The sequence below is a fragment of the Chionomys nivalis genome, chromosome 9, assembly GCF_950005125.1.
Source record: "Chionomys nivalis chromosome 9, mChiNiv1.1, whole genome shotgun sequence".
Lineage (NCBI taxonomy): Eukaryota > Metazoa > Chordata > Mammalia > Rodentia > Cricetidae > Chionomys > Chionomys nivalis.
The window spans coordinates 44,204,610-44,217,438 of record NC_080094.1 but is presented as its reverse complement, the minus strand read 5'-3'; the positions used below and the strand labels follow the sequence as shown (position 1 = coordinate 44,217,438).

General features: G+C 43.8%; 1 protein-coding gene across 3 annotated transcripts in view; it reads right to left on the bottom strand.

Moving 5' to 3' along the window:
* Window positions 1-12,829, bottom strand: part of Dnaaf9 (dynein axonemal assembly factor 9) — a 141,484-nt gene that overhangs the window by 85,704 nt on the left and 42,951 nt on the right. For 2 of the 3 annotated variants that reach the window (XM_057780317.1, XM_057780319.1), the window contains 5 exons: window positions 10,496-10,577; window positions 9,097-9,133; window positions 3,866-3,953; window positions 2,673-2,749; window positions 149-193 (listed from right to left, as the gene is read on the bottom strand). In XM_057780317.1, the coding sequence (XP_057636300.1) occupies window positions 149-193; window positions 2,673-2,749; window positions 3,866-3,953; window positions 9,097-9,133; window positions 10,496-10,577 (329 nt within the window). The remainder of the gene's footprint in view (window positions 1-148; window positions 194-2,672; window positions 2,750-3,865; window positions 3,954-9,096; window positions 9,134-10,495; window positions 10,578-12,829) is intronic. The other variant, XM_057780318.1, reaches the window with a different exon arrangement.

The window sequence follows — 12,829 nt, the reverse complement described above, 5'->3', positions numbered from 1 at the left end:
AGAATTACACCTGAGTTATTAGCCGAACAGTGTTGTAATTAATAGAGTTTCTGTGTGGTTATTCGGGTCTGAGCAGTAGGGAAACGAATGAGCCACGATCTTCATCCTCATACTTTCCCATGAAAGGAAACACCGTAATCGCACCTACCTTCCCTGGTTGTTCACAGCATGTATATGAAAGGTCACCCTGGAGCTGTAGACCAGAAAAGAAACACAACAGAAGTCAAGACTCTTGTTCAGCACTGGGTCAGAATTCTCTGAAATACTTGCTTCTTCAATGTATCTTCCCTAGACCATCAAGGCCACTCAATCAAGTGATGTCATATTGTCATATTTTTTTTGTTGCTGTTTTGTTTTTTTAGACAGGGTCTTACTATGTAGCTCTCTGGCTGTCCTGGAACTATGTAGACCATACTAGTTTCTAAGTCATAGAGATCCTCCTGTCTCTGCCTCCAAATGCTGGGATTAAAGGCATGTGCCACTAATGCTGGAGTGTCATCCTTGCTTAGTTATTTTAGATGTCTTTCTTAAGGTCCCATGACATCACCAAGTATACAGCCAGAATCTTATTCTATCCATAGCCCCGTATCTGTGCTGGTTCTCAAGACTGCCTCAATTCTTGGCTGTAAGCAGGTGTAATACCCATGCAGACTGACTGGGAACGGTCCTCTCCTGGCCAGGGCTTCTGCTGCTCAGTGTCTACAAGATGACTAGGCTCCTCTTGCTTTTCAGTACTCTTGGGTCAACTTGCCAGCCCTGCTCTGTACTCAAGCAGAAGGTGCTTTTGCTATTCAAAGTCCACTGTTATGAAGCCATAGCAGGTCAAACCTTCAGAATTGAAGAACTTTTCTATTTTCTCTCTGGGAGACAAGGGTCTTTCTGAGACAGTCTGTGTATCCTTGACTGGCTAAAAACTGCTCTGTAGATCAGTCTGGCCTCAAACTTGCAGTGATACTCCTGCCTCTGCCTCTTGAGTGCTAAGGTTACAGACATGTGCCACCATGCTCAGCCTTGGCTTATTCTTTCTGTAAGTTTTTTTAAACAACATTTATATCATGTGTGTATATGTGTGTTATGTGTGCATACCACCTTGCACATGTGGAGGTCAGATGACAACTTGCAGGAGTTAGTTCTCTCCACTCACTATGTGGGCTCTGGTCATCAGGCTTGGCAGTGAGTGACCTTACCCAGTAAGCCATCCTGCCAGCCTAAGAAACTTTTTAAATTGCATTTGTCTATAATTTCATGTCTTAGCAGGAACTAGTTGATGAAATAACACACGAGTTTCCTGTGTCTATTAATTGCTCCTCCTTCCTTCCCCTTCTAGGGGGAAGATATGCTAATGTATGAACTTAGGGACCTCAGTGAAGTGATCCTGGTGGAGGGAAGCCTGAGAGACTTTCGTTTTGCTCAGTGATTTCTCCTTCTGCCTTTCTCCAGCTAGGATGGTGGCAGGGGCAAGAGCTGGAGGGGAAACAGAGTGACTGTGTCAGCCTTGTGGCGACAGAGAAGGCCTCACCACCACAGCAACTATGATCTACATGTCCAATCACTCTACAAAGTGAGTGCTCCACAAACAGATGTGAAAGCTCCCCATCTTACTTAAATCAGCACAGCTGGGAAGGAAAAGGGGCTCCTCAGCAAAGGCCTTAAGGAACAGACGGCACATGTCAGCACCGTAGGAGAAGGGGCTTCCTCTAGTTCTCCCCTTTCATAGCCAGGACCTCTGGGAAAGGAGACGTGAAACAAGATGAAGGCCTTGCACCAGAGTTCCGGCTCTTCCTTCTACTCATGGAGCTGCAGCCATATAACAGAGTTCTTCTTCCTATTATGTCAGCCAACTAACCTATCTGACCAAATGCTCCCTTCTCACTACTCAGGACCACAGATGTGGAAAAAAATGTGGGGCATGCGGTAGCAGGTAGTACGGCAATGTACACCTGCAAGTATCTTTTGTTTTTGTTTTTTTAAAGATAGGGTGTCTTCCTAATATGTAGGTCTGACTGTCCTGAAACTTGCCATGTGAATCAGCCTGGCTCTAACTCATAGAGATCCACCTGCCTCTGTCTCTGATTAAAGGCATGCACCACCATGCCTGGCTAGAAGTATTCTTAAATAAACTTTCCAGTATTAGTCTTTCATATCCTTTGTATAAAACTGCATGCGCACACGCACACAAGCACACACACACACACACACACACACACACACACACACACACACACAATAGTCCTGTGGGATGGAGGGGGGAGTGGACTGAGTGCAACAGAGCTCAGCTATGGACCAAGGCAGTGCAGAGCTGTAACGGGGCATGCTGGGAGGTGCGACAGGAAGACAAGGAGCCAGGCTCCCACCACCTGAAAGGCAGGGAGCTCCAGAGCAGGCGCTTTTAATTAGTGACTGTCTTCATGTGCCAAAGTCTCCTGACCCTCACAACCTCTATCTCTGGGACCTGGCCCATCAGGACTCCCACAGTTCTAGTACAAATCTGCCTCATATTCTACTTTCAAAACCTATATAATTTCTCCATCCTCATCATGATTGATTCTCCTTCTGCCTATTATTTTACTGGAACATTTCTCAAAAGGAGAGAAGGGTGGAATATAAACTATAAGGGATAAGAAGTCTTTGAATTTTTCTCAATTATCATAAAAATATCACTTGTAGCTTACCGTAGATCGGCTTTGAGTGGAACCAGCTCAGAGAACACTAGCCCATTCTCCAGAGTATGCTCTGCTACCTCCTTGGCCTGTAAAAGCAGCAACAGAACAATTAGCTTTCAAGTAGCAAAAGTATATATATCACTGATAGGAAAGGCCCTTCTAAAAGGCGGCCAGAGCCCTTCCCTTCTATGTAACTACTTTGTATACCTCAAAAGATTAAAGTGAAAGCATCAGGTTATGGGGACAGGTGCCTGCTGGACTCACAGGAAACTGTACTTAGGCAGGGGCGCACTGGCATCTGATCTGCTGGAGAGATGGAAGCAGCCAGTTAGGCAGCTGGATTGCTGTGCAAGCACTAGAAACGTGCCGGTTCGTCCCTTCTCCCCTGGCTCTGGGGAGGGACCAATGCCTTCAGTTTCTGCTAGACATTAAGACTATTCAAATAACTCAATCTATGGATGTCAGTTAGGGGAAAAAGTGTAAGAATGTATATTGAAGGACAGCTCATGGCTTTGCAGAGGCTTTCTACTACGAAGCAGCTAAAAGGGCTGAGAACACCCATATCATTACCAGGATTCAAGTTCCGTAGGAAGGGGGCTGCCAAGGAGCTGGTGACTACAGCTACAGCCCCTCTGACATCTACATCATACACAACCTTTCCACTGTCAACTGGCTTCTTTCAGGAAAAGTCCTACTGGCTTTGGAAGGCATCAAGCCGTCTCTTCTCATCTTACTGGGTCAGATTTAGGAATCCAACACAGCAGGGCAGGTTAACCGCAAAACAGCAAGGAAGAAAATGGTCAGAGAGCAAGTATAAGCAGGCTTGCCTAGAAAAGGTAAGTCAGATTTTCTAGCCTGTATTGAGTTTTAAAAACTCAATTACAGGAAACAACTACATAGCTCAAAATAAGCTTTACTAATTTCATTAAAATTCAACAGAATAAACTATTTTTGACTTTTAAAAGTGTCCTATCTAAACTATTAATGAAACAATGACTTTAACACAAACAGGTGTTTAAAAAGGCTCATAAAATAACAGCATCATGGCCACAGGCAGCAGCCGCTCAAGTGTTGCAGGTTTGGCTACCAAGACCCCAACTCACACAAAAGTGAGTATTGCAAGGCTTTCAAAGAACAAAACGGTTAGGATGATTTACTTTAAAATAATGACTACCAAAACAGAAATATGGTACTTAAATTACCTTTGCCAGACTGCAAGTTTTAGCATAACATGCAATGCCAGCCAAAACAGCCTCAATAACAGCAGCATATATCTGGGATAAGAGCCTACTTTAAAAACAAAAAATAATGGTTAATATAGTATCACACAGTCTCATAAAAAACTGCATGCCTGGGGCAAAAGAGATGGCTCAGTGGTTAAAAGCACCAGCTGCTCTTTCAAGAGGACTAGGGTTCAATTCCCAGCACCCTCATGGCAGCTCACAACTGTCTGTAACTCCAGTTTCAGGGGATCCGATGTCATTTTTCTGGCCTCCAAAGATACTGCACATACACGGTATACAACATACAAGTAGACAAAACATTTATTCACGTAAAATAAATTAAAAAAATATTCTTTAAGAAAAGTTCTATGCCCATAAATGATCCATAAGAATCTTTTAAAAAGATGGGGTCTTGTATGTAAGGCACGCTAGCGTCAAACAATCTTCTTGCCTTCCAAACTGCTTGTATCACAGGCATAAAGCACCATGACTGCCTCCCAAGAAATCTACTTTTAATAATGGTTTTAAATAAACCAAGAAAAGTACCAAAATGGAACTAACTGAAAAATGGAACGCTAAACTTATGTCAAAAGAAACTCTCAACTTTAATTCATAGCTCCTTAAACTGTGTACTGCTGATATTTGAACCTGCGTCCTTTGGAAGCTCAGCCAGTGCTCTCAACCGCTAAACCATCTCTCCAGACTCTCTTCTGGTTGTCATTTTGTCAGAGTATTACTATATGTCAATACAGAAACCAACACCTGACTACCAAGCCACTTACTAGCCTGTGTACTGTTAGTGTCACCTTCACCAGTATTCCACGAGGTCCAGGTCCCCACTAGCACCGTGATCTGGAATATCTGACATGGGCCTAATTACCCCTTAATATTAACCCTGGGTGCAAGGCTCGAATGGATTTGGTTTAGGCAAATATCAAATGGTCCAGAATGAGGTCCTAGACAGTGGTTAAGCACAGAGGGCAGGGAAATGGAAAAAAGGGTCAACTTTCTATTAAAGTGAAAGAAATATATATAAAAAAAGAAAAACCTGATATATACATTATGGTTAAAGTAACATATAATCTAAAAACACAATCTTTTGTTTCTCAAAATTTAATTATGTGTGTAGGTGCCCCAGAGGCCATAAGAAGGCACCAGACCTCCTACATATGGAGCTACACGTGGTTGTGATCAAATGGCAATGACATCTTGTCCTGACTCTATCTTGTGTCAACTCTTTTGGGACTGACCGTGGCCCTGACCATGGTCCAGAAGTATCAAGCAGAATAACCGATCTTTGTGCGAGCTAAAACATAAACTAAAACAACTAATAGGAAGTGTAAATCAGAAAACACTGGCATGCGGTGTCTGGAAAATACTGTCAAGCTTGCAGAAAGAAGTTGCTTCGATCCCCCTCAAACACTAATGTAATTTGGGTTTGTTTTTAAAAATGCTTACCCTGGGCTGGAGAGAAGGCTCTGTGGTTAAGAGCATTGGCTGCTCTTCCAGAGGTTCTAAGTTCAATTCCCAGCAACCACATTGTAGTTCTCAATCGTCTATAATGGGATCTGATGCCCTTTTCTGGCATGCAGGCATACATGCAGACAGAGCACTAGTACCAAAACCAAACCAAAACACCAAAAAGCCCAACCAAACCAAACCAAAATGCTGTACTCCTAAGCTTCAACCCCCATAGACTCTGAGGCATGAGCCTGTCCTCGAATGCCAGTTTATACAAGAACTCATATACTTTTATTTGGCTTAATTAGCAAAATAAATAACTATTGTGGATAATTTAAATGAGCAGCTTGACACGGGTGCTGGGAAGTTAACTCTTGTCCTCCATGAGAGCAGTACACTTTCTTAAGCACTGAGCTATCTGTCTCTCCAGTCCCCCAAAATAGAACCTGCTTTAGGTACACAGGAAGATATACTGCATAGAAGATATTAAAGGCAATGCCAGAGAGAATTATGGATGGTCTATTTTCCTTCTCTATTTTCATATTTTTGTATTGATTACATAATTTGCATTATATTTTCCTAGACAGGGACTCACTCTGTACTTGTGGCAATTCACCTCCTTCATCCTTCTCAGTGCCAAGACTGCAGGTGTGAGCTGCCACACTTGGCTCTCCCCCACCACAATAAAAGGGAGACTAATCTAGGCAAGGTTGGCTCACACTTGTAATTCCAACACCCAGGAGACACAGGTGGGAGAGAGCTCAGCAAATCCAGACCAGCCTGGGCTACACAACAAGACCCTTACAGAAACTTGACTTGAACTAGACTTGACAGAAACAAGACTCACCCAGGAGGAAGATTTGGGCATGTCTGTAATAGATTATCTAGATTAAGTCATTTCTGATGACTTACCTAAATGTGGGTTTCACCACCTACGAATACAAGGCAGTCATCTTGACTTCCTGAGTGGGTACAATAAGATCAGCCACTTTATGTTCTTCCTGCCATGAAGTCTTTGCTATGACAGACTGCACACTCTTACTGTAAGCAGGAATGAATCCTTCTTCATATTAGCTTCATTGCATCATCATCATCATCATCATTTATTACTGAATGTATATGTATGCTATGTGTATTACGGGGTGAGGCGTGCGCACTGCCACAGCACATGCACAGAGGACAACTTGTCATAGTCAGTTATCTCCTTTCACTCCCCTGTGTCAGGGTCTTTCTGGTTGTCCTGCTGCTCTATGTACTCTATGCTAGCTGGCCCATGAGATTCCAGGTAATTCCTCTGTCTCTGCCTCCTCTCTTGACACAGGAATATTGGAATTACAGATGTAAGCCATGGCATCCAGATTTTTCTGGGTTCTGGTAATAGAATTCAGGTCATCTAGCTTGTTCAGAAAGTGCTTTTACCTGTTAAGCCATTGATGGCTCTTTATTTTTCATTTAAAAATATTTATTTATTGGCTTGTATATAGGAGGGTATGCAGCCTGCACCCATGCTGTATAGCAATTCCCTCCTATATGAAATAGTCCATCCTAAAGGGAATGCTCATTAAAACTCAGGAAATTCTATTTTTTAATTTTATTTTCTTTATTGATTTTTTTTTTAGTTTTTTTTTTTTTTTTTTGTGACAGAGTTTCTCTGCGTAGCCCTGGCTGTCCTGGAATTCAGTCTGTACACCAGACTGGCCTTGAACCCAGAGATTCACCTGCCTCTGCCTCCTGACCATGCCTGGCAAGACTCAGGAAATTCTAAAGAAAAGTTGATGAAGACTCAGAAAGTAAACAACTTGTTAAGTCTCAGAAGTCCCCGAAACTAACCAACTGTACAAGGCCCCTCTGTCTCCAGGGTTAAGTGAGCAGAAAAGGCTGCGGAGAAGACTCCATTCAGAGCCTCATCACCCAGGCTGGAGTGGGCAGGGACGCAACTGTAGCTGCCTCTGAGTCATCCACGCTTCTACAAGTAACCCTAATAAACTCACTAGTTTACCAAGCTGAGCTTTTTTAAAAAGATTTATTTATTTATTATGTATATAATATTCTGTCTGCATGTTTGCCTGCAGGCCAGAAGAGGGCAACAGAGCTCATTACAGATGGCTGTGAGCCACCATGTGGTTGCTAGGAACTGAACTCAGGACTTCTGGAAGAACAGTCAATGCTCTTAACCTCTAAGCCATCTCTCTACCCCCCCCCCACCAAGTTGAACTTTTGTGGTAAAGCGAGTAGATGTTTGTGTCTCCAGGAACAGTGTCACACAACGGTGCAGTGCACGCATGTGGAGGTCACAGAACAACTCAGGAGAGTTGGTTCTCTTCTCCCTGGGTTCCAGCGATTGTAGGTTTGGCAGTGAGCACTCTTACATGCTGAGCCATCTTGCTCCCCCTCCCTTTTTAATTTTAATGTTTTGGCCAAGTATTTTAAAATTCTTTTTGCTGTTTTTTTTTTGTTTTCTTTGTTTTTCAAGACAAGGTTTCTCTGTGTAACAGTCCTAGCTGTCCTGGAACTAGCCCTTGTAGACCAGACTTTGCCTCAAACTCACAGAGATCCGCCTGTCTTTGCCTCCCAAGTATGGAGATTAAGGACGTGTGCCACTACCACGCGGATTGGCCAGGTATTTTATCATGGTGACAAGGAAAGTAACCCTGTCTCAAGAAAAAAAGATGTGGTGAGCAGAATGTCACGTGCAGTAAGCAGTGTCACGTGCTGCGAAGCGTCACTATGATCAGCGCACGGTCGTGAGAGCTTGTCTAGAGACTCTCACAGGAGACTGCAATACCTGTGCTCCCTGGACTATCACTTCCCTCCAACTGGAGAAGGAATTCATCACTTTGCAGAGTACACAGACTGTGCGAGAAGGGGATGGCACTAACAAGGCAGATTAGCCAAGCAACCTTGATATTCAACAGGAATGCTGCAGCCAGATTACCCGCATACACAGAAACCTACTCGTTCTGAAGTCATGCACAGACAACTATTTGTGACCAACCCTGCTGGCCTTTGAAAGAAGCAGTTTAGAACTCATAGTTACACTGGGCACTTGGGTGAAGAGGATACCCTTTGGAACTTCAATGCGTTTATTTCCTGTCTGTGGGTTCCTTTTTTTTTTTTTTTTTTTTTTTTTTTGGTTTTTCGAGACAGGGTTTCTCTGTGGTTTTGGAGCCTGTCCTGGAACTAGCTCTTGTAGACCAGGCTGATCTCGAACTCACAGAGATCCACCTGCCTCTGCCTCCCAAGTGCTGGGATTAAAGGCGTGCGCCACCACCGCCCGGCCTTGTGGGTTCCTTCTTTATGTAAAGGGAGGGAAGTCAGTACTAAATAGGGCCTCCCTAAAGTTACACAGCTCTGTTCCACAAGACTCAATGTCAAGTCCAGAGAAAACACTCTTCAGACCACCTTAGATAACAGATTTTTCCCAAGGAATTGCAGAATGTTTTGGTTTTGGAAAAAAACCTCAATTAAATATGTTTCACCATGTATGAAATGTATGCAAGTAAGTTATGTCATACAAGTATATGGGCATACAAACAGGAAGTCTGGGAGGGGTTCCAGAGAAAGGAGCAGATGGCAAAGCTGGCAAAGCTCTGGCCTGGGTTCTAAGCTGAGAGGCTCTGGGGACTGACTGGGAAAATGCACAGCGATGTCTCCTCATAACCGGACATCCTAGTCACTGTTGACCTCAAGGGCAAGCAGGAGAGAAACTCAGTTTTGAGAAGAAGAAATAAAACTAACACAGAACTTACATTTGTTCAGTTGTACTGGGCAGCTTGTCATCATCGCCTGTAAAGGGAAATATTTCCTTTTAAGTTAAATACAGATGTGCACAGACAACAGTGGTACATGGTACATGGCTTTCCCCAGTATTTTCTTAGACTTTACCTCCTGACCCTTTTCAACTCATTCCACAGAATCTTAGGCTCTGGGATGTTTTATGTTTTATTTGAGGTTCTGCTTCCTCCATCCTTCCATATTTCCTTAATTATCTGACCTAAGTAGTCTTTCTTTCTAGAGTTTCCTGGTTTCTGTAGTAATGACCACTGATGTACTGACCTCTGGGAAGCAATAATGGGAGCTCAATTCAAAACTTTTCCCCATGTCTCTCTGGATACCTGAAGCTTCAGAGTACTCCAGTAGGGTCCTCCTGCTCAGCCTAGCCTTCCTGAAGGACTCAGGGGCATCCTATCACAGCCAATTCTCCCTCTTCTCACAAAAGCAATTAGACAGGACTTGAGTCATGTTATCCAAACTCACACTGCCACCCACATCCCTGCTATCTCCAACTAAGCCTCAGTAATCTCGGCCTTTCTTCTGACCCTGAACGCAGGGCAGACACAAGGCTACATCTCATCTTCCAACCCTGAGCACAGGGCAGACAAAAGATTAGACTTCATCTTTTAACCCTGAGCACAGGGTACACACAAGGCTAGACCTCATCTTCCGACCCTGAGCGCAGGGTACACACAAGGCTAGACCTCATCTTCCGACCCTAAGCACAGGGTACACACAAGGCTAGACCTCATCTTCCGACCCTGAGCACAGGGTACACACAAAGCTAGACCTCATCTTCCAACCCTGAGCACAGGGTACACACAAGGCTAGACCTCATCTTCCGACCCTGAGCGCAGGGTACACACAAGGCTAGACCTCATCTTCCGACCCTAAGCACAGGGTACACACAAGGCTAGACCTCATCTTCCGACCCTGAGCACGGGGTACACACAAAGCTAGACCTCATCTTCCGACCCTGAGCGCAGGGTACACACAAGGCTAGACCTCATCTTCCGACCCTAAGCACAGGGTACACACAAGGCTAGACCTCATCTTCCGACCCTGAGCACAGGGTACACACAAAGCTAGACCTCATCTTCCGACCCTGAGCACAGGGTACATACACACAAGGCTAGATCTCATCTTCTGACCCTGAGCGCGGGGCAAACACATGGCTAAACCTCAAACTACAGGATGAACCAATGGATTTTCTCCTGAAATATCTTCTGTGAGGAATGAGTCAGACACATCAACTCTCAAGTTGCAATCAGGGAGGGAGTCAAGGCCCACAAGATGGTATTTTGCATAAAATAGTAAATTGCATGCTAACTTCTCCTTCATGGGAAATACCATTAGGTATTTATGGGGACTTACCCAAGTAAGGAACATGAGTAGCGCCAAAAAAGTATGTCCTTGAACATGCCAGCGGTCCCTTTGGTGAGACACACTGAGTGACCTGAATATGGGGGAGAAAGAAAGATGAGTGAGCTGGGAGCTGCTGAGCTGGCTCAGTGCTAACTGTGCTCACCTCCAAGCCTGGCCATCTGATGTCATTCCCCAGAACCCAGGCAAAGATGGAGGCAGAGAACAGACCTCACAAAACTGTCCTCTGCCTCTACTCATGTGCTGTGGCCCTGCTTCATGAACATATACACAATAATCCACTTTGTAAAAAAGAGCAACTTAGACACGTGATGTTGAAGGAGTAACTTGGACAATTTCCACTTGAGGGGACTGAATGCGGCTCTTTGGTTTTACCTGACCTCCAGAGCTCAGAGTGGCAGTTTGAACTGGTCTAAGAATAGCTTTTTAACACTTCAGATTCATAATTAGTTTTGTTTATTTTTTATGTGTTTGAGTATTTTGTATGATATATGTCTTACACCACTTGCATGCCTTGTGCCTAAAGATTCAGACATCAGATTCACTGGAACTAGAGTTACAGATGGTTGTAAGCCACCAAGTGGGTGCTGGGAATCAAACCTGGGTCCTCATTTTTTTGTTTTGTTTCTGTTTTTCGAGACAGGGTTTCTCTGTGTAGCTTTGGAGTCTGTCCTGAAACTTGTACTGTAGACCAGGCTGGCCTCAAACTCACAGAGATCTTCTGCCTCTGCCTCCTGAGTGCTGGGATTAAAGACATACACCACCACTGCCCAGCCAAAATACTGATCCCAGCCAGTGTTAACCACTGAGTAATCTCTCCCTGTCCAGAAAGTCATGATTCTTGATTGGCCTTCAGGGATTCTGCCCAGAAGAGAGGCTTCTTGTTATTGTTGGCTGGGCGGTGTCAAAGGCTGGTAACGACACTTGGCCTTCTCTGAGATGACACTGAGAAGAGTCAAGGTGGAATAGCATCTCGTTCTCATTCCGGTCCATAGGGAGTATGTCTAGGAAGAGGTAGGGGATGATGCTTTTCTGTGGTATTGCATAGAAGTTTTTATCCACAAGTTTCGGTCTTAGGAGGCTGTCTTTTGGTTCTCTGGATAGTTGTGGGCATTTCTGAGTAGCCAGTGTGTGTGTGTGTGTGTGTGCGTGTGTGTGTGTGTATGTGATATACAGAAAACTTAACCACCACTTGTATGTGTGTGTGTCTATGATATACAGAAAACTTCACCTCATGGTTTTGGTGCTGAACTTATTAGCCTGTCTGCCTCTTTCTCTTCACCTTTCAGAGTCAAATGTCCAAGGAATTTAAATGAACCTAGCAGGTAAAGGAAAAGTATACCCATACCATTTTTAAAAAAAAAAATTAAAAGAATTTTTAAAAAATGGGATATACAAGTCATCCTATCTTTTTTTTTTTTTTTTTTTTTTTTTTTTTTTTTTTTTTGGTTTCTCGAGACAGGGTTTCTCTGTGGCTTTGGAGCCTGTCTTGGAACTAACTCTGTAGACCAGGCTGGTCTCGAACTCACAGAGATCCGCCTGCCTCTGCCTCCCAAGTGCTGGGATTAAAGGCGTGCGCCACCATCGCCCGGCTCATCCTATCTTCTTTATTTGGATTTAACACATAAGGTCAACAGAAACATTATACAGAGCTTCCTTTCCTCTGGCATTTTCCGTATTTCCAACAATTCTGGAGATTAAAATGGAGTTTTCTAATTTCATCTCCATTGCTATGACTAAAAGCCACTTGGAGGAGGAAAAGATTTATGTGGCTTATATTCCCAGGTCATAGTCCACCACTGAGGGAAATCAAGGCAGGAACCTGAAGCAGAAACTATGGAGGACAAGGCTTGTGGCTCATTCTCTGGCTTGGTCACAGGCTCATGCTTACTTAACTTTCTTATGCAGCTCAAGATCACTCTTTACTCCAGGAAGGGGTAATGTCACAGTGGGCTGGGTGGGTCCTCCTACATCAATTAATAAGAAAATCCCTTACATGGCCACATGTCTGATAAAAAGAGCTAGTTACTCAGTGAAGACTCCATTTCTGAGGTCACTGTAGATTGTGTCAAGTTGACAGTTACTGCTTACCTGGGACAACAAGACAGCAAGATTCTATAGCACATGTATTCTGGTAGTCCTCTGACCTAAGCTGGGCTGGAGGTGGCCCAAGGCTTTTAGAATGCTACCATATCCACTTGGGTCTTGTGTTCTCAAAATCCTAACTAAAAACACCTACCATTCCAGCTTTCCTAATTTCTTACAACATTAAAAAATACTTTCTTAGAAATATTTGAAAATACTTAACATTCTTCTAAGACAGCA